General features: G+C 36.4%; 1 protein-coding gene across 1 annotated transcript in view; it reads right to left on the bottom strand.

Moving 5' to 3' along the window:
* The window catches only part of MACROD2 (mono-ADP ribosylhydrolase 2), a 1,879,699-nt gene that overhangs the window by 71,388 nt on the left and 1,785,084 nt on the right, over positions 1-23,227 (bottom strand). The window contains exons 14-16 of the mRNA XM_045574651.1: positions 18,845-18,922; positions 4,261-4,335; positions 3,901-3,993 (exon numbers count right to left, since the gene is read on the bottom strand). Coding sequence (XP_045430607.1) covers positions 3,901-3,993; positions 4,261-4,335; positions 18,845-18,922 — 246 coding nt within the window. The remainder of the gene's footprint in view (positions 1-3,900; positions 3,994-4,260; positions 4,336-18,844; positions 18,923-23,227) is intronic.

The following is a 23,227-nucleotide window of genomic DNA, read 5'->3' as shown; positions in this document are numbered from 1 at the left end:
CAGATTAGAGAGCATGCAGGCTGGGCTGAGGAACACCTTCCACACCCGTGCATGAATTTTGTTATTAATAGAAAAGGAACCAATAAAAGATCAGATATTATAGTCATGTCATTTGGGCAGAAATCTGCAACTTTGCACTCCCCAAGGAACCACTAACCCATTCTGTGCAGACTGTTGAGGGAAGGGATCCAACAAAGGGGAGATAGACACACGCTCAGTAAAGCTGGGGTGACATAGGGAAGGCATTTGCTTGTCAATCTGGACTAGGGAACCACGGATTGGCCAGAATGGCTGTGGCCACTGCAAGCCCATGAAAATTTGGGAATACATAATCCCTTAAACAAAGCAGTTTATACTTTCTTGTTGCTCTCCTGGCTCTGGACATTCATTCCTCCTTCCTTGTATTCATTCTTTTATTCATGGTCATGCAGACCCCACATGAAATGAACTTATGGACTGCAATGGGACACACAACTAAGCTAGCCTATTGGTACACTGGAGTGCTCCAGCATGGAACAGAAACTCTGGATACTGGCTCTAATTCTAGCACTATCAAAGCAACAGTTACATACCTTCGATGGTGGACTGAGGGAGAGAGGACCTTGGAAACTCAGGGTTTTAGTTCAATGCAAACAAACATTACTGATTCTCCTGTGTCTCAGAAAATTATTTTTCTTGGGATATTGCAAGAATTCCACTCCCATGAACAAAGGTGAGACAAGGACTTTTCCCCACTGGTAACAAAACTATTATAATGTTGTCTGTCAATTCTCAATAATAATTAAAAATAAAATAAAATTATGGTTCAGCACTTCTCAAACAGAAGATTGAGATCATGACAAAGATAAAGGACTTTATGAATAAGAGATATGCCTTTCATCTCACCTTTTATTAATTACTTTACCTTTATAGGAAAAAAAAATGCCTATTGAAACTCTCTGCAGTTGATGGTGCTAAAAATGGAATGTGCAGAACAATTTTTGTTGAAGGAAAATGTAGCATACATAAAGTTTATATAGATACAAATTGTTAGGAAGGATAATGAATGTATTCGAGGAACTCCATATGTGGATTCTCTTGACTTTCTCACCAATTTATCAAATTATGATAAATACTAAGCACTTACATCATGCCTTCTATGCCCCAGGTACTGGAAGATTTTCACCACAACTGACGTGACTTTGTCATCACCATCTTACAGATAAGAAAACTAAGGCATTGGAAAATTAAATAACTTGTCCAGGTTCACCCAGCTTGCTAATTAGGGGCAGAGTACCTTGAATCTACATTGCTCCATTTTCCTTTGGTCACTTTTCTTACATCTAACAGAATAGCTTTTAGCTTTGCTTTAAAGCAAATAATCCTATCTAATGAAGAGGGAATATGCTAAATGGCCATCATGCCTTCTCAAGATGGCAGCACCCACAGCCAATAAAGAGGGAATGTGCTAATTGACTGACACACCCTCACAAGATGGTGGTACCCATAGCCACAAGATGGCAGCACCCAGTTCCCTCAGCCCCACTTCATCCAGCCAAAGTTCCTCAGTTCCCTCAGCTCCACCTCATCCATCCAGAGTTCCCCAGTCCCCTCAGCCCCAACACATCCAGTCCTTGCAGCATCCAGCCGCATCTGGCCTCAGTCCCCAAGTCCCCTCATCCCACAGGGGAAGACATTTGGGGACAATCATGCTGGCAGGGGAGCAGTTAGGTATCAATCAGGCTGACAGAGGAGTGGTTAGGGGGCTATCAGACTGGCAGGCAGAGTGGTTAGGGGCAATTAGGCAGGCCAGGCAGGTGACTGGTCATGAGCCAGCAGTCCCGGATTGTGAGAGGGATGTCCAACTGCCAGTTTAGGCCCAATCCCTGTGGGGGTTCCCATATTGAAGATAGTGTAGGCTGGGCTGAAAGGGACCCTCCCACCCCCATCCACAAATTTTGTACACTGGGCCTCTAATAAAACAATAAAGGTAATGCATGTTAAGTTATTTCAAACTTAAACAGAAATATTCAAGGCAAGGTGAATCTAAGTATCTGTGGTAAAGAACGGAAGGGAAAATGGAAAATGTAGTTCATTCATGACCACAGGCATTATTACTCTCCTACAGATAAAAGTCAGATCTTAACAAAACACATTAAACTTCAGTGTTTTGACAGTCAAGTAGCAGAAGCTGACCTCATTTCTTTCTCACATGTCATTGCTCTGTTTGCAGAAGAGATTGGTAGTCTCACAAGGGAGGGGTAAACAGTGGGTAGTTAACTGACTCCTCAGTAATTACAGGAGTACTCAATGCTAGAGAAGTGTCTGTGAGGAGGGTGACATGTCCATGTGTGAGGAACATGAGGTTTTTTTTTTCCTGTAGGACAAGCTAATAAAAAGAATATGTATACCCATTTAATCTTTCTCATTGGCATGTCTTGACACACAGTACAGAATAAATGATTTCTGCTATAGTGAAACTATCTATAGCACCACTGGGCATTTTATATTTTAAAATACAATTGAAGAGATCAATACCAGGTAACTGGGGCTAAAGTAAGGGTTGTATCAAATTTCTGCTATCATTGTCATACATAGAATACTCCAAATATCTCATTTACTTGACTTGCCAGTAATATGGTGTCATGAGCTTGAACTAGAATTTGCAATAGAGAAAGGGTATTAGATGCAGAGACATGGAAAAATATAGGGCTCTATATTGAAAATTTAAAAAAAATGAGGTATCATAATCACTAACATGGCTTACTAATTAAGCTGTATCAATACTCCTGTCAAGAAGAGTTCATAATTTGGAAGCTGTAGCTACTATTGATCTGATTTTACAATTGAGATCATGTCTGCATTTTAATTTAGAAACAAAATTGATCACTGTGTTCTATAAACAAGGCCTATTAAATTATTACTTTGCAACTGCTTTGCAAACACATATTTAAGAGCAGCATGATTTATGATATAGTGTTCCAGATACATCATTTCACTTCATATTTCATATTTTAGTTTCTTTTAAGAGATTGCTTTATATATGAAAATGGAATTCTTCAAGTTCTTCAGTAAATATTGAATTTCTTTGATAATGGTTTTTTAAAATAGATTCTTAAAAAAGATTTCTATCTTTACTCCAATATATTGAATTCTTGCCCCAAATACTGTTTTAAAATTTATAGTGTTCATTCCTCTTATGTCTTCAAAAGTTATAATAATGCTGTTATTTTTAACAGTATTCTATATATGGCATCCTAACATTACCAAAGCTTGCAATTTAGAAGGTTCATGTAACACACATATTTTACATAAATTGTTTCTTTAATCACTACCATATAAAGTAGGGGTGTCGAACTCAATCAGAGAAGGGGCCAAAATCTAAAATCCAGCCTAAATCGCGGGCCGAATGGTTTACTGAACAGTCATAAACTGTCATTGTGATGGAAACGCAGCTGAGTGCAGTGATGACAGCGCGGTGCGGCCCACATTGCAAGGCCTGGCGGGATGGATTTGGCCCGCGGGCCTTGTGTTTGACACATGTGATATAAAGGATGACAGAATAAAGTCAATACTAAAGGTAACTTGTTTTTATAGCCATTTAAATTTTTCTAGGACTCATCTATCTAGTTCATAATCTTGATATCTTATAGGCTTTCTCAATAACAAAGTCTTTAAATTAAGTGGAATTCAAATTATTATTTTTTTACTATTTAAAAGGACAAAAAACTGTTATAGTATCTTCTCTTGCTAATTGATAATAGTCTAGTCACAAAAGTAGGTTTAGGATTAAAGCAATATTAACTCCTGCCCCAATCATTAACAGACTGGAATTGCATAAGGATAACTCTGATGGTGAATTCTGGGCAGGAATCCAAAGTAACTCTTTAATTTGATGGTTTAATGTAAGAACAGTCCTACCTTTTTCACCTTCTTTTTCTTCTTGGGCATCTGTTAGTGGGACCACTTCTGGTTGGTCCACAATCGTGGTATCTTCTTGGTTTGATGAAAGCTCTAAATAGAATGAGAAGGAAGGCTACTCAAGGATGTTTTAGCTAAAATCATTGGCAAAGCACAGTTACTAAAACATATAAAGTTTAATTCAATTCTCCCTGAGCCCTCCAATTTTTAATAGGCATACAAAACAGAACACTCTTGTCATTTTCTGTAAATCACTGCCTAAAAACACGCATGCACACCACTCGCAGACAAGTCTGTATAAGGGTCATGGTTCACAGTTTCATCTCATTCTCAGGTAACAATATGTCCTGGTTTCAGTACCTTCTGTTTCCATGTATGAGCTCTGTGACTCTTCCTCAATTTTTATCTCATTCTTCACTGAATCATTCTCTTGTCCTGTTAAAAAGAGTGATTAGAAAACAAATGTGATATGCATGACCAAAGCTTTATCCCTGGTTTGAAAACGCAACTTCAGAAACCATGTTTTGATCATACTAGTACATATATAGGTAGAAGACAGTTTTGAAGAAAGTGGAGGGTAAATATATCATTTTGCAAATCAAACTTATTGCAATTACTTTATAAAAAATATCCAGATAATTTAGACCAAAACTCTTCTTTGGGCTGACTGGTATAATTAGTATTTGGCTTATGAGTGTATTAACAGCAATGGACACAACCTGGAAGTTTTGAAATTTTAAATGATTCCTGGGCTGCACAAGTTAATTAGATTTAAGTTTCCTTTAAGATATAGATTGAGAATTCCTAGAAAATTAAAACACTACTTGTGAGTTCATTCTTCCATCAACAGAGCATGAGAAACTTGAGTAACATGATTACACACAGATTGGGTCACCTAACAGCTCCACTATTCTCTAAAGGCACCTACTAACAATAGTCAAGATCAGGAGGGAATTCGGCCAACTCTTAGTTACTCTGAGGCTGATTACCTACTAAGTGGCAATGGTTTTCTTCTACACACCCTGGCTTCTCCCGCTCCCCTTCCCGATAGAGATTAAAACAGTTAAGTGCTCATTAAGAGAGAAAATGAAAATCTTTCCATTTTGCCCATTAATAACATATTTTATACTAAGGCTGTTTCACTGAATTAAAAAAAAAAATCCAGAGCTAGGGGTGGATAGAGGAGTGAAGGGGATGCAGAGGAGCTTGGGCTCTTTGCCTGCTTACAGTCCTGTAGTAGATTGCATTACTGTTCCAACCTGACCCTACTGCTTCCTATTAGAGGGCATTACTTCCCTGCCTGTGACCACGTGACCTGTCATGGCCCCTGTGTGACAAGTGTTATGTCCCCACCTCATTGGTGCCAGGCCTGTTCATGTGACTTGGTTTAAGAAAACGGCCCAGCAACAAGTATGCTGGGTACTACATTCAAGCAGAAGCTTCAAAATCCATTTTGTGTTTCCTGCATCTCTCTTTCTCCTGAAAGCCTATGCTCCTTCATCTTAAAACTTGTGGAGCAGGATCAAGCAGCGACATGGCAAACTTTTGTTGTTGTAAGCTTTTGGGACTTTTGAGGTTGTTACTGCAGCACAGATGACTTAAACAACCTCTCATCGTTACAGCTTCCTCTTTAAACAACTATGCTTAATCTGCCTGCTACAGTACTTCCCCTTGGTTTATTCTCTGACAGATTGACCAACTCTGAAAAAAAAAAAAGTACTTTTTTGACATCCATTGCTCTTGAGCTCAATTTTATTCAAAAGGATCTGATAAAATTTTATAACTATAGTATATTTGAACTTTGAAGCTAAAAACCTCAAGCTGCCTTTGATGTCTTTCTGTCATCACTCCTAAAATTCAATGAATGCCAAGATTTGACAATTCTGAAAAAAGCTTCTTTTTCACCTCCTATACAGTCCCCATTGCCTTTCTTCATTCAGATATATATTATGTCTCTCTTGGTTCTTTGTGTGTGTGTGTGTGTGTGTGTGTGTGTGTGTTGAATTGCTAACAGTAATATTATTTAAATATATATTTGATCAAGATCTGTCCACTGCTGATAAACCCTATTCATCCCCCTTTTTCCCTATCGCTACTCAAAATGTGGTGCATGAGCAAGAAACATTAGAATTTCCTGAGAGCTTTTCAAAACGACAGGATTTCAGGCCTCATGTCAGACCTGCAGAATCAGAATGTGCATTTTAACATTTCTAGGTGTTCCATTTGCACATTAAATCTTGAGAAGCACTAGCCTAGAAAATATATTTGCAAATTATTGATTCCATAAATGCTATACATTGTCTACCCATTATATACACATTTTCTCTAATCATATCAGGCCTGCAAAGTAAGTATTATGAACCCTATTCTGCTTTCAAAATTCTTAACTAGGTTTGTCTGACTATTAATCCTTTTTTTTCTGTGCTTTTATTTTGCCTTTTAATTTTTAAAATTAAAGTATAGCTTGCATACAGTAAAACACTCAAGCCTTAAGAGGACAGGTTTTTAAATATACAACCATGTATCTCCCTGTCAATCACCACCAGACCAAGACCATTTCTAGCACCAATAGCTCTTCTCCCTTGATTGGTGCCTACAGATACCCTCCCTGCCCCCATAGGTAATTTTTCTGTTTTTGAATTTAATATAAACAGAACATAACATATGTGCTGTATTGGATCTTACTTTTTTACACGTTTTCTCTGAGGTTAATCTGAGTTGCTTCATGCACTCATAAATTCACCATTTTTCATTAAAGTAGATTATTCCATTGTCTGATTATTCAACATTATATAGATGTTAAAATGTCAAATTATTTTCAAGATGGGACTATTATAATACTTCTAAAAATTCTTTTACATGTATTTTGGTGGACATAGTGCTCATATGTACTCATCTGTCGTAAGTATGAATTCACCTGCGAAACTACTAAGGAATAGGCAACATACATGTTTAGCTTTACTAGGTTCTAAAAAATCAATGTTCCAAAGACTTTTCTACATTTGCACTTCCTCCTGAAATGTATGAGAATTCCACTTGTGCTTTTTATTTTTTACTGTCATGATACTAGTCACAAAATTCTTTAATTTAGAGGAACCAGCAAACATCTTTCCCCCAGACCAGTGGTTGGCAAACTCATTAGTCAACAGAGCCAAATTTCAACAGTACAACGATTGAAATTTCTTTTGAGAGCCAAATTTTTTAAACTTAAACTTCTTTTAACACCACTTTTTCAAAATAGACTTGCCCAGGCTGTGATATTTTGTGGAAGAGCCACATTCAATGGGCCAAAGAGCCCCATGTGGCTCACGAGCCACAGTTTGCAGACCACTGCCCCAGACCCATTTCCACCTTTAGGGACCATAGAAAGTGATCACATATTTGGTTATTGAGTTCCTTTGTTCATCAATCTATTTATTATTCTCCTTAGAGCACTGTAATAATAGCTTTGTCTGCTTTAGTCTCTTTTACCAGGTTATATGCATTGTGAAGACAGAGATTGTGTTTTATTCATATTTTCCTTCCCAACACCTACTGATAAGGAGTGATCAATAAATAACTATTTAATTTTCCCTTTATTATCGTACCCATCAATATCTGTAAATAGTAATCAGGGACTGTAACTTACTTCCCATCACAACCTTTAGCAATAAGTGCCTTAGGCTACTAAGCTCTTCATACTCAATATACTATATTGATGGCAAAGAATCATGGAAGGAGAACTGGATGTTCTTTGGGCTTTACTTTCATTATTACTTTTAAGGCCAAATAAACTAGATAATATCTTATATTCCCTATTTGGCTTTATATGACGATATGTCTCCTACTAAAGTTTCTAGTCACATTGACATTTATTTATCGGGAAGATGATATTGAGAGGGAATCTTCCTGTTTACTGAGTGAGCCTCCTTCTCTCTCACTGAGAATATTGGGAACCCTCAAAGTCATTGCTGTGACCTGAACTCATTATTTGTGATCTGTACAATAAAGAGAGAGAGGAGAAACAGGCCACTCTGTATTCTTATGCATAGCCAGTCCCATTGTTCCACTTGGGTATTTTTAGAGGAATGCTATCAGGAATAGGAAGATCAGGGCCAGGGACACTGCTGATTTGGTGGGGCTGCCCCAGGAGGCAGCCTATGGCTGTTGATGAATACTAACTAGGGCTTTTCTCTGTGACTAGCAAGATCTGTCACTCCACTTTGTGGATGAGAGGCCATTGCAAGACTTGTGTAGTATTTCTATCCTCTGCCTTTTTCTCTTGTTCCACTATTGTGTTTACCAATTTTAGCAATCTTTGCTTGAAATGGAAATATTTTCTCCTTTCTAATTTTTCAAAAAGTTAGTTAAAAAAAAAATAGAAAAAATGAAGTGTATAGATTTGAAATCTAAGAATAATCATTATCTGCTTATTTCTGAACCAAGTCAGAGTTTGGCATATCACACAGAGGTAAGTGTGGTTCCTTGACCCGAACCCAGGCCTGCTGCCTATTAATGATGACTCCAGCCCATCTGCCTTTCTCTCTAGTGCACCCAGACCTTCCACATTCCATTTTGCTTTCTTGACCCCATGGGCCAAGCTTTATGTTTACCTCTTCACATTCAGTCTAGTTGAATTCTATCTACTCACCTTGTCTTTTGACCTAATCCATCCTGGCTGAGAAACAAAAAAAAAAAACTTAAAGGATCTTGCGGTTTATATTCATATTTTTTTAAACAGTGATCTCAGTCATCCATACTAATGGGAGGGACTGTTAGAAAAGATAGTCCAAAAATTCATTCATTTTCTTTAGAAATGGATCACAAGTTTGCTTCCTAGAGCCCTGGTAATTAAGTTTGGCTCAAACTAATGTTTTAATTAATTTGCATAAAAATTTGTCTGGGAACATCAATCTGGAATTAAACATTTCTAGAGGATAAACCTAAACTCACTTTGCAAATGGACTATTTTTAAACAATAGCAACAACAATGTGGTCTTATTGTTTGTTGATTGTTAGATGTTTATGTCTTCCTAAAAACAAAGACTTTGTTTCTTTGATGTTTGTCTTAAGAATAATAGAAATTGTGTTCTTTTGTTAAACTTAAAATGTGATTGCTGCTGTTCTTCAAAATTGTATTTTTCTTGCCCTGGCAGGGTGGCTTAGTTGGTTAGAGCATCTTTCATTACCCAAAACTGTGGTTTTCATTCCTGGTCAGGGCACATACCTAGGTTGAGGGTTTGATTTGTGGGATGCAACCAATCAACTTTTTAATCACATAATTGTTTCTCTCTCTCTTGCAAAATCAATAATCATATCCTTGGGTGAGGATAAAAACAATTGTACCTTTCCATGTCTAAAGTTCCCCAAGATAAGAGCAAAATTTTGATGAGAGTGAATTTGATTATCTTTTAGTCATCCTTAGTTTTTTCCTAGACAAATATTTTCCAAGATTATTTCTAAAATTGTTTCTTTTTTTTTTGTAGTTACAAAAGAAAGGCAATTTCCTCATAGAAACACCAAAAATGCATGCATGTATTGATAGTACAGATATTTACAACTAAGCGGTTGCCACTGTTAATATTGTAAACTGCTGTCACTCTCGTGTATGCACACAGGTATGTACATAACTATTTATATAAATATGTACCTGTTATGTGTGCATACACGCATATACAGAAATATAGAAATGCTTTGATTTTTGCTATTTTTACACTGTCATGAGAAATTCTTCAAAAATATTGTTTTTAAAAGATGAACTTTATTTCATTTTATGGACATTTGGATGTTTCCTTTGTGTCATTAAATTATTGCAATGAACATTTTTGTGAATAAATATCTTTATACTTTTGGTGGGTGTTAATTTAAAATAAATTCCCAAAGCCTAATTTTTGGATCAAAATATGAACATTTCACCATTTATTAGGTTTTGTCAAAATTACTGATGAGGAGATTATACCCATCAGTCTCCCACTAATGGTGTGTGTGGTTGAAAACCCTATTCAGACTAATGCTATGCATTTTCAATCCTACTGAAATCCTATTTTATCTTTTTGAATACACTATATTCAAAAAGATAAAATCATGTTTTATCTGCATTTCTTTAAGTAGTGAAGAGGTAGGTCATGTCTTCATATTTATAACTAGAAGCCCAGTGCATAAAATTCTTGCTCTAGTGGTGGGGAGGGGTTCAGTCTGGTAGCCCTGTGATAGATTGTCCCAAAGAGGTAGGCCTTGCCCACCCAGCCAGATCTTCATGATGGATTGCCCCACAGAGGGAGGCTCTACCCACATGCTGTAGCAGTACCACTGGGTAGCCTGTGCCTCCCTCTTTGGGACAGTCATAGAGCCCCCTGATTATATGGAGGCCTGGACCTCCCTCTGCAGGGTGATCATGCAATTAATTGCATCCCCACAGAAGGAGGCTCAGCCCACTTGCTGCAGCCTGCTGGTTGGTGGCCTGGGCCTCCCTCTTTGGGGTGATCATGGGGTGATGGCCAGGCCACTAGCCATTCCCATCACACCTGCCTTGGCTGGCTTAGTGTCACTGGGTATCATAGCATGGTTGTGGGGAAGGTCATCCGGATGGTCATTCTGCTGCTCGGTCATTCAGTAGATTTGTGTATTATACTTTTATTATTATAGACTAGTGGCCTAGTGCACAAAATTCATGCATGGGGCAGGATCCTTCCAACCAACCTGCACTCTCTCCAATCTGGGACCTCTTAAGGATGTCCAACCGCTGGATGTCCTGTGGGATTGGGCCTAAACCAGCTATCAGACATCCCTCTCACAATCTCCTAATCGTTCACCTTCCTGCCTAATAGCCCCTAACCACTTCTGCCTGCCTGATCACTCCTTAACTGCTCCTCTGCTGGCCTGATCTCACCCCCAACTACCCTCCCCTGCCGGCCTGATCTCACCCCTAATTGCCCTCCCTTGTCAGCCTGATCTGCTTCAGCCCCCACCACCATGGCTTTGTCCAGAAGTAAGTCAGACATCCGGAAGATGGCTGGTTGACCCAGTCTAATTAGCATATTGCTCTTTTAGTAGTATAGATTAAATAGTATAAAATTGCTTAAATGGGGTGTGTGTGTGTGTGTGGGGGAGATAAAAAGCCTTTTTCATCAGGAGGAGCTGCTCTTGGCAGACAAAAACATATAATCCCTATACTGAACTGATAGCCAGCCATAAGCACTATACTGCCAAAACTGGTCATTAAAAAACTGAATCGCTTTCTTACACCTTATACTAAACAGCTATTTCCCTTAAATCCCCTCCTCAGCCCCCACCTTAGGGTCTGCCTTCACAGTTCGCCCAGATTAGATTCTGATTGGTCAGTTTTATGCCAGTCAGCATCAAAAGCTCTGCCTCCTAAACAGCCACTGGCTCCTCACATTTTACCCAGATTTGGTTCTGATTGGTAGGTTTCTATGCCAGGCAGAGTTTCAGGGCCTATCAATGGACCTGATCAGAGAGGCAGGGCTGATCAGCAGCCCCAGCAGAGGCAAGAGAGAAAGAGAGGTGTGGCTGCTGGCCAGGCCCTGAGAGAAACTGCTATGGAGGCCATGGATCAGATCCTGCTTCTCTCTCCCCAGGCTTCTCTCTGGGCCTGATCCACAGCCCCCTTCCAGTCAGTGCTGGATTCTGGCTACCACAGCACTGATTGCAGTGCTGGGTCACCACGGCAACCCAGCACTGACTTCCAGTTTGTCGAGCCTTCAGTCATTGTGAATGTTATAGACTCTAGGTTTTTATATATTAGGATAACTACATTTTTCTTCATAAATTATAATTGAGTTATTTGCCCATTTTCCTCTTGGGTTATTTTTTTTTTCTTATGGATTTATGAAGTCTTTATTTTTATATTAAAAAAATTGTCATTTAAGCTGAGAATATTTTCCCAGTAGTTTTTTAGAATGTGTTTATAACCTTTACTTGTATGTCAAAATTTATATATTTAGAATTAGACATTTCTCTATTTTATGAAATATACTGACATGTGCACACATTTTACAAACATGTGTGTATTTTACTGTCTATGTGTATATATTCAAAGTTCAAAAGTAGTATTTAGCCCTAGCTGGTTTTGCTCAGTGGATAGAATATTGGCCTGCAGACCTAAGGGTCCCAGGTAAGAGCATGTACCTGGGTTTTAGGCTTGATCCCCAGCCCTGGTTGGGGCACCTGCAGCAGGGCTGCTTGCAGGAGGCAACCAATCTATGTATCTCTCTCAGATTAATGTTTCTGCCTCTCCCTCTCCCAACAACTCTCTCTAAAAATCAATGAAAAATATACTACTAAACAAAAGTAGTCTTTGTTTCAAAATATTAAAAGATACCATTTAGTACTTTTAGTCCAGTATTTTTATAGTTTCATTTTTATATTTCATCCTTGATCCTTCTAGAATTTAAGCTGGTGTAAGGAATGAGATTGGTATTCAGCTTATTTTTCTAAATGGTCAAATAGTTGTCTTAATACCATTCAGTGAGTCATCTGTCTTTGAACTGTCAGCCTTAATATGTACTGAAATCCCATATCTCCTTGAGTCTATTTCTAAACTCTTTATCCTGTTTCATTGATCAGCCTGTCCATTCCAACAGTAGTACTGCACTATTAATCACATTTTTCAAAGATTCCATGTCATTATTTAGTCTATTTTTTCTGTCATTGACTGAAAATATATATGGGAATGCCCTATTGGCATTTCCAAGGGGATTTTATTCATATTGTATCTTTTCATATTATCTGACACATAAAAAGCCATTATTGTTATATTTAATCAGGGGTTTAAATATCCCATATAATAAAAGCCTAATGTGCAAATTGTCCCCTCGGGCAGTCATTCCACCAGTTCAACTGCTTGCTATAATGTGCACTGATCACCAGGGGGCAGCGTGGAACATGTTGGATGTAGGTGACTCACAGAGACCTCTCCCTGATTACCTGGGGGTGGGGATGACTGGGACAGAGATGCCCTGAGAATCTGGGGAGTTCGCCAAGCTTGCTCTCACTCCCCCTGCTATCCGCCCACGTGGCCTCTTCTGGGTGAGCTGAGCTGCAGCCACCAGGACCACAGGAGTCGGTTGAGTCCCCTGTCGGTTAGCCCAGGAGCTGATCTGCAAGGCTGGCCAGGAGAGAGCATGCTGCCCACCTGGCTTCTGTGCAGCACTGCTGGGCAGCCCAGAGGTCCACAATGCACCCTGGCCCATGGTGTCCGGCTTCAAACACTGAATCTTTGTGTGGGGACTTGGGCACCATGACTCAGGCGGAGGGGGGCATGTGAGGGCCCAGGTGCTGCCCAAGGCCCAGAGGTCAACTAGGACTTGCCCTTCCACACCAGATGCTTGCACTTCAATCACTGGCCTGGCCTAGGGACAGTACTCATGCTCGAATTTTGTGTACTGGGTCTCTAGTTATTGATATAAAATGAAAAACTTTCTCCTTTGAGACATTCTGCTAGAAACCTAACTGGATATAATCTAAAGCAATTTTTTGTGTTTTCTTTTGATGTTCCTTTCCCAGCTACAACTTTTTCTAACTTTGTATTTTTAATCGCTTAATATTTTACTGAAATTAATTCAATCTGACTTTTTTTTTTAACACTTAATAAAGTAACTTAATTACAATTACTATCATAACTATTTGCATGTATTCCTGCCATCTTTCTTGATATATTGTCCTGTGTTAGACTACTTTTTAAAATTATTGTTTAACAATCGCTTAATATTTTACTGAAATTAATTCAATCTGACTTTTTTTTTAACACTTAATAAAGTAACTTAATTACAATTACTATCATAACTATTTGCATGTATTCCTGCCATCTTTCTTGATATATTGTCCTGTGTTAGACTACTTTTTAAAATTATTGTTTGCATTACTGACTATACTCTCATGTTTGATACAATCTTTTCTGGGAAATTAAGAGAGTAAGATATCTTCCTTTATTTCTATTGTTATTTAATTCTATTTGTGAGTATCATAAAAACTTTCAAATTATTCTTAAACGTATGCCTCCTGCATGCCCCCCACTTGGGGATTGAGCCCACAATCCAGGCATTGTGCCCTGATTGGAATCAAACTGTAACCTCCTAGTTCATAGGTCAATTCTCAACCAAGGAGCCACACTGGCTGGACTATTCTCTATTTTAATTTGAATAGTTTCTATTGCTATAGTTTCAAATTCACTAATCTTTTCTTTTGCAGTATCTAATCTGCCATGATTCCTATTAAGTAGATTTTTATCTCAGCCACTATTTTTAATCTCTAGAAATTACATTTAGATATTTTTATATCTGCCATGTCTCTAGTTAACATGGAAAATCCTTATTTTATCTTTTGGAAATTGTTAAATACCTGTACAATAATATTTTTGCAGCATGACCATTCATATTATTACTCAATGTGTGCCATTTGGATTGGTTTCTATCAATTGATTTCTTCTATTGGTCATAATTTTCTGCTTCTTTTCAAGAACTGGGAAGGGTCTGAAATTTTACCTCACTTGCACTTAATAAGTTAGTTAGTCACAATTCCATGGCTGCTGCCAGAAGACAGACTCCCAGGCCAGAGATGAAGAATGACTTATTATTCTACCTGCACTTGTTTTCTGAGCCTCAGTGCCCATTGGGTGACCAAGTGATATTGCACACTCTGTGGGTTGTATTATGGAGAATACACTTGACCTTAGATAATCTGACTATTTTGGAATGGACAGTGAGCATGTCTGTCCCTTGGGGGTGTTACACTATTCTTATCTTCAAAGGCTGTAAGCGAGCCTGTTGTTTGTTCCAGAGGGAGACAGTTTTCTGTCTTCCAAGACTGTTCACTATTCACCCATCCTGAAAAAGGTTGGCCAAACAAAGGCAACCACTTTCTGTAAAATGTAAAAAATGGAAGAGATGCATGGAGATTTGTCTTGCAATACTTTTTTTTATGCCCAGTAATTTTGTCTATCACTCTGATGGGTATGAGATATATTTAGATTTCTATAAATATTTTTAAATTTCATTCTGGGATCAGTTAAGTTATTCAGAAACTTTTCAAAATATTGCTTTTAAGCTAAATCAGGGAAGGACAAGAGTAGCACTTAATATATTGCTGGTTTTGGTCCACTGCTGAGGCAAAGTCCTTCTAAGCTTTCCATGAATTTTTATGTTTTCCAATATGGCTGGAGCAGAAATTTCTCCCAGCCCTCTGGAAACTTCAGATATCATGCTCTAAAATCCTTTAGTGTTCTTTATCCAGCCTCTCATGCATGCACTAGTAATTTACAATCATGAATGCACTGATCAGTACTCAGCCAAAGACTTGAGGAATTCCCTTTGTAGATCTCTAAAAAGTTCCCTCTGTGGAACTCTTTCTCCAGTCTCAGCCCTGAAAATATTATACTAGATACTTTGGCCTCCTAGGAATTTTTGCTCTATCTTCTGAACTCAAAAGGCTGTTGGGCTCTGCCTGAGTTCCTCCTGTCTGCATTTTGGTTTGGAAAGTCTCTTCCAGCATTGATCTGGGACATCACAGGACTCACCTCATTTCCTAATTTATGTTATAATATAGATTTTATGTTTTAATGTTAGTGTTTTCATTCTCTAGAACACCATGTGCAGAATTAATTATACATGCTATTATTGTAGTGTATTTTAATTTGTGATATATCTTTTTAAATTTTCATCTTTCAATTATACTTTAAGTATATCATAATTCCCACAATACATTGCTATTATTATAATTATCATTGATTTGTGATATCAATATTCATTTAGACTTTTAGACTTATTTAATAACTTGTAGTCCATTACAGGAAGATTCCTGCAATAGGGCTTCCTGCTGAGCTCTCCCCACCTCACCTACTTCCCTTCTTTCTCCCTTGTCCCACTTGCTTGCTTTTCCGGCAGCTTAGCTCCCTTCTGCAGCACTTGGATTCTTTCTATGCTGTCTTGTTATGCAAATTAACCTCCATATTGGTTGGGTTAATTTGCATATTCACCCTGATTGGCTGGTGGGTGTGGCTTGGACATAGTGAAGGTACAGTCAATTTGCATACCGTATTTTCCAGCTTATAAGACGACTTTTGAAACGAAAAAAGTCAACCAAAAATTGGGGGCAAAAGACCAAAATTGCATAAAAATTACCTGCAGATCTTGACGGCAAAGTAAGCCTTTTCTTTGAAGTGGGGGGTAGTCTTATATAGCGAATATAGGCCTAAACCTACGTTTTAACTGTAAAATTAGGGGGTCATCTTATACTCCAGAAAATACGGTATTACTCTTTTATTAGGTAGGATTACCATTGACCTTGCTTTTTAAAATTTATTTATTTATTTATTTATTTATTTATTGGAATTTCTTTATTGATTAAGGAAACTCCTTCCTTCATCTTTGACCTTCTAACTGGAATTGGTATCATCCTACCTTAAGAACATCAGAATTTCTCCAGTGATGAACTTTTATTGGTCTGAAACATGTTTAACCTTTTATTCTTGAAACATATAGTTTGTCTGGGTTTAGAATTTTTGGTTAGCAATTTTCTTTTGCATTATCTTTTTATTTTCATCATATCTATTGAAAACTTATCTGTTTAATTGTTTAAGATTGCTTTTTTGGATGTTCTGTTTATCTTTGGTTTTTAATAGTTATGCTATGATGGGCCTAGTTGTGAATTTATTTTGCTTTGAGTTCAAAGGACTTTTGAAACACATGGCTTGATATTCTTTAATACAATAGTATGTTAAAAAAATCTCATCAGAATTTCTTTAAATATTGCTTCTGCCAAATTTTCTGCGACAGACTGTCATTTTATCCTTCATGTCTTTTCCTTTTCTGTAGTGTTTGCCATTCTGTATTTCTCTTTTGGATATATATTTTTGGATATACTGTATATGACATAACTTCAAGTTCACAATTTTTTATTCATCTGTATCTAATATGCTACTGAACCACAAATCCATTCATTGAATTCTTCATTTCAGTTGTGGCATCTTCTACTTTTAGATTTCTTTTCCTCTTTTTTCTGTTTTGAATTTTCAGTTCTCAGATAAATTTTTCAATCTTATCTTTATTTCTTTATACATAGCTTTTGTGTTTTATAATTTTTGTTTATAATTCTAATATTTTCAGCCCTATTGGCTTGCCATTCCACTGTTAAATATTTGTTTGATTTTCATATTACCTTGTTTTCTCATTTATTCTAGCTATTTCTTATGTGTGCAGACCATTATATTTAGCAAATTGCTTATGATACTTATTTAAACCTTATAGCACTCCAATTTTCATCTAGTAAATGTTTTACATTTGCTTTTCTTAGGTGCCCAGAGGAACTAGCAATCTGGGTTGTTTTTAATTTAATTGAGGTATTGAGATGATTTAAAGCTGATTAGCAGTCTTTCAAAAGGCTGACCTACTGCTAGTTCATTCTTCCTAATAGGGTAGATAGCTTTGGGGTTTCAACCCAAGAAACAGGGGGTTTACCTGAGCCCCTTATACTTCTAAGCAATGTGGCTCACGATAGCTTTTGAAGAATTAGCAAATACCTTAAGGTAAAAACAGTTTCAAATTCTGAACTTACATCAATGGATATGCATTTTCTCCTATAAGCCAGCCAGACAATGCTCTATCTCTTAAGTTCTCTGATGCCTTTGACGCTTGCTTTCTGTCTCTGTCTCTCTTGAGACATATACACATATATGGTTTTTTGTTTTTTTTTAGGTTGTCTTGTTGTCATCAGTGAGAAAAATGGTAAGGCGGCCAGATGTCCCAATTTTTAAAATTTGTCCCACGTCCTATGGCGTTTTAAAAAAAGTCCCGATTTTTGGAAAGAATCGGGACTTTTTTAAAACGCCGCTGGACAAGTTGTTAAAAATCGAGACTGTCCCGCCAAAAGCGGGATGTCTAGTCATCTTAATAATGGAGTAATGGTCTAATTTATTTAAAGTTTTATTACTAAGAGCAGTGTCTCCAAGTTTGCCATTATAAAAAACAAAACACCCTATACTATAATTTTCAAAGGTAAAAGCAAACTTTTGAATAAGATATTTGATACTAATTTGAAATAATTACTGCAACATTTTCATACATATAACGAGTCTCTTATCATTCAGCCATTCTTAACTGTACCTTTCTCAAGCTTGAAGTTTTCTTTTCTTTCTATATTTATTGTTTTGCACAGTCCCCTGTTAGTTTATTCAGAAGGAATACTTGGGTGGTATGTTTTCTTAATCTTTATATTACTGAGAAAATATTACTCTTGACTACATGCATGAATAATAATTTCACTAAATATAGAAACTGTGTTATTTAGAGCTCTGAAAATGTTACTCCATTTTCTTCTCCTGTTTAGAGTTGTGGAAGAAGAAAGCTAAGGGTAATCTGATTTTGATGATTAGTTTTTAATCTGATTTTGACTTTCCCATTTGCTTTAAAAGCTTTTCTTTATCATTGATCTCCATAAATTCCATAATCCCTTGTAGGTTTCTGTTCTCCTTTCTGTTTTCATTATCTTTCCCCATAAATATAATATAGTACTTTTGTGTTTTGGATAGAGGAACTGGTTTAAGAAAACTTTTTTTTTGTTTTGTTATTTTTTCATTTCTGTTTGTTCTGTCTCTCTTCCTGGTATTCCAAGGATGTGTAGCTCTAATATCCTGGATCTATTTTCTATGTGTCTCACATTTATTCTAATTGATATTATATCCTAATATCAGTAGTTGTAAACACAATGAAAGTAGAGTTCAGGCAGTAAAAAGAAATAAATAAAGGCAGACTTGCACAAATGTAATGAGTGGTGAGGATTACGGAGAGCAAATGCTTCTTCTAAATGTGGTCACTACTAATCATATGATATTCAGCTCTATTAAAATACTATCAGATTCCATTTTTTCCCAGAAAACTAAAATCTGAGTTTCTAAAATGTAATATTCTATAGCAGAAACAACAACAACTTGAAAAAGGACCTCATTACTTACCATTGGGGTGATCTTGGTCACACACTGAATGGTCTGTTACTTCACTGCCTTTTGCAATATTGTTATCTTTTGCAGAATCTGACACAATAAACAAATAAAACCTCTAGTCAGCATTTTTAATGAAATTAAAGAGAAGAGCAACTTCCAGCACTATTATGATAGATTTATATTTGGGAGATAGAACTTATTTTTTAAATACCACTAAAATACATATTTTTACCAATAAATACAATTTCCTGAAAATTCCACATGATATATCTGAATAAATGAAAATAGGTTTTTCATTTATTCTACAAAGTTTGCAAAGTAAATATCTATATCTATATCTATATCTATATCTATATCTATATCTATATCTATATGATCTATGTCTATGTCTATGTCTATGTCTATATCTATGTCTATGTCTATGTCTGTCTATATCTATATCTATATCTATATCTATATCTATATCTATATCTATATCTATATCTATCTATATTCTGCTATTATATTTTCAGGATTAAAATATAAGCAGGCATTATACATCAGTGAAAGTTTCAGAATTGTGCAAAAGAATACAAAAAGACAACAAAATAGAGAAATTTTTAAAATATATAATTTTAATGCTTCCATTACTGTAGCTGTTCATATTTGGGGGTCTTAAGTTAGTAAGCCAAACGTGGACATTTGAAAACCAGTGGTAATTTAATTCATCTTTCTCAGGAACTGAGAAAAAAACAAACAGTAGAACAATGGCAAAGGGGGATATAATCCTCCTGTTCTGGGAGATTTTATTCTCATCCTTCATTGCACATTTAAACCTGCAATCAGCATAAGTTCTTTTTTGGTCATATGATAGACTTGACAATGACTAAAAGGTTTCCAATGACTGTGGACTCTTGCAAAGCTAGAAAGTGTTCCTTGTTAGATATTTGAGAACTCTGAGGCTCCTTAAAAAAAAAACCAAAACAAAAAACAAACAAACAAAAAAAAAAACTACCATAAAGAACATGTGAATAGTCATGTGAATAGTTCAGCAGGGAAATAGAAAATAGATCTTTCATTTATTCTACAAATCTTTAAGGGTCAGTTCTATGCCAGACACTGTTCTTGATTCCAGGGAGTCTACAGTAAACAAAATACCAAATTTCTGCCCTCGTAGAGGGTACAGTCTAATCTCCATGCAGCCAAAAGGGTAGTAATACAAAAATATAGATAGAAAATCATGGGTTCGTTTTGTATGCACAGGGTCATGAAGAAATCTGAGATGGTAGAATGGCACCTCTAAAACTTACAAATGGGATCTCTCCTGAGCTCATATTGCTCAGCCCTAATAGAGCTGATTTAGGTGGAATCTAAAATAAATCATCTTTTTTTTCTCTTTTCTCTTTTTTCTCTATCCCTCTCCATACTAGGAGATAGCTTTAAACAATGTAGCTTGGAATATTATGAGAAATTTTGTTTCTTGAACCTTCCACAAGAAACATTTGATGGACAAGTGACAAAACTGGGTAGTTAACATATGATTCAAATTTAATAACCAGTGAAGCAAGTATCCACACAAAGTGTATGGTTTTAATTAACTGCAGATAAATCCCCCAAGGCAAATGTTTAATTATCTGCACAGCTTCTTATTTATTTCTGAGACTGACAAAAAGTTTCAAAGTCCAAATTTGGAAGCAAAACTAAGCATAGACACATTTTCCAAACTGTTACTGCACTCATGTCAAGTTCTTTTAAACCAGCTGCCATTAAAATATGCCTTCTTAATTTTGAATCTAACATGTGGTTAAAAAAATAGCGTTTGACTACTTCCCCCCCCCCCCCCACATTAACACTGAAAATGAACAATTGAAAAAGGTACTATATGGATTAGGCTAAATTTTAGTTTTGAAAGTATTTTAGATTTATTTGTTTATAAAAATGATATATATCAGGTCTAGTAATAATTAATGTCGTTTTTAAACATTCATTTAAAATCTTGCTTAGCGTTGACTTGTGTTGACATAACCTTCAAACACGTGGTATCTACAGAACGTGTGAAGTGCAATTAACAAGTTTTGCTTGAAAAAGTTTGTGTTTGGATTGGTTTTTGTTGCAAAACTAGGGCTAAGAAGATGTCGGATGAAGAGCATATTCGGCACTGCATGCTTTACGAGTTCCAATTAGGAAGAAAAGCAAGTGAGGCTGCAAAAACATCTGTAGTGCTCTTGGTCAAGATGCAGTTAGCGCCAGAAAATGCCAGCATTGGTTTGAGAAATTTCGCGAGGGAAATTTTTCGTTAGATGACAAGAGTGGTCGAGGCCGTGTGTCCAATTTTGATCAAGAAGCTCTTCAAGCTCTTTTGGTGCAAAATCCTCAAATTACCCAACAAGAGCTTGCGACAACTTTAAATTGTTCACAAAAAAACAATTTCCAATCAATTGCGTGCACTTGGCAAAGTCCAAAAGTTTGGAAAATGGGTTCCTCATGAGTTGACCGACAACAACCATAATCAAAGAGTCACAATTTGCAGTTCGCTCCTCTCTCGTCAAAACCGTTTGCCGTTTTTAGAGCAAATTGTTACCGGAGATGAAAAATGGGTGCTGTATGTTAATTTGAAAAGGCGGCCTCAATGGTTGGACAAAAATGAGGCTCCGCAGCCCACGCCAAAACCTGACTTGCATGCGAAAAAAGTGATGTTGTGTGTTTGGTGGAATTTTAAAGGAATTCTTCATTATGAACTTTTACCATCTAACCAAACCATTACAAGTGCAGTGTATAGTGCCCAATTGGAAAGGTTAGCCCAAGCTTTAAGAGAAAAAGAACCCACGCTGATTAATCGGAAGGGCGTAATTCTTCACCATGATAACGCAGGACCGCATACTCCAAGAATCACTGCTGAAAAACTGCGCCAGTTGGAATGGGAAGTTTTCCCTCAACCTGCATATTCTCCTGATATTGCCCCTTCCGATTACCATTTGTTTTGTTCTTTGCAAAACTTTCTTCTTGGAAAAAAATTTAATAATGAAGAATGCCTCAAAAATGCATTGACCGAATTTTTTGCATCAAAATCACAAGAATTTTACAACAGAGGGATTAAAATGCTTCCTGAGCATTGGGCACAAGTAGTAGAAAACGACAACTATATTGTTGATTAAATTTTGTTGTATTGTTTAAATAAATTCGATTTTAAAAAGTATTAGAAAACAACATTAATTATTACTAGACCTAATATCATTCAACATATGGTCTTGTGTACATTTTGCTCATAGTTACAATTTACTCTCAATACTTCATTATGCTTTTTAATTTACATGAATATTTACTCAAATGTTACAAAAGAAATGTCTTAAAAGTGATTTACATTGATTTTACAAATTTATGATCTGATGATTCACATATGATAGGTCAAAGTATTTGAAAAGCTAATCAATAGACTGTACTTGTTTTGTCACCAAAATCTGAGTCTTTAGCACATGAATTGACCCTTAAATTTCAATTCCCTTAAGGAATTGGTGTAACATTACTAAGGCACCTTCTGAGCTTATGTGCTCTAATCTATACATTGTAATTTATTGAGTCCAAGACTCGATCTATTGTTATTTGCAATATTTTTTGTGTGTAGCATTAGAAAAAAAATACAACTAAATGAACTATAATACACTATCAATTCTAAGAAGCTATTATAATTTTAGAAATAAATTATATGAAAGACTATGCATCATAGAAATATGACATTGGAGTATATTCTAGGCATATAGAGATATACACCTTTAAGTAATGCCAAGGATTTCATTCATATCAACATGACTCCACATTCATTTTGTCTTGTGAGCCTATTCTCCAAAAATGTTTCCACAGACACACACATGCTGTATGTACAGCAACAAAGCAGGGTAGCAAGTATAAGCTTGTGACAGAATCCACTGCTAACCAGGTGGTGGCTATGGAAGATTGTTGCCACTATGGTTCCTTAGTAAAAAGGCTATTTAAATTAATTTCTAGTCTCATAAACCTCAGCTAAATTTAAATACTAAATGTTTTAAATCAGGTGACCCATTACATTACACTTGCTTGCAGGTTTGAGATGACAGAGGGACTTTTCTTTTTTACATAGGAGGTGATTAAAGCTGCACTGTACATGTATACATAATTAGTATTCATGATGACAAAGAATAAACATATGTGCAGTATCCATGGTCACTAAAAGGGCTTATGATTTCTATGTAAGTTCTATTAATGACCATGGAAAATGTATTTGAATATATAATACTAAATTCTTGCATCACATTGGGTTCAATTTTTTAATTTTTATTTATTTGTATTGAATTTATTGGGATGACATTGGTTAATGAAATTATATAGGTTTTAGGAGTACAATTCTATAATACATCATCTGTATATTAATATTGTGTGTTC

The sequence above is a fragment of the Pipistrellus kuhlii genome, unplaced genomic scaffold (assembly GCF_014108245.1).
Source record: "Pipistrellus kuhlii isolate mPipKuh1 unplaced genomic scaffold, mPipKuh1.p scaffold_m20_p_6, whole genome shotgun sequence".
NCBI lineage: Eukaryota > Metazoa > Chordata > Mammalia > Chiroptera > Vespertilionidae > Pipistrellus > Pipistrellus kuhlii.
This window is presented reverse-complemented; position numbering and strand designations above follow the sequence as displayed.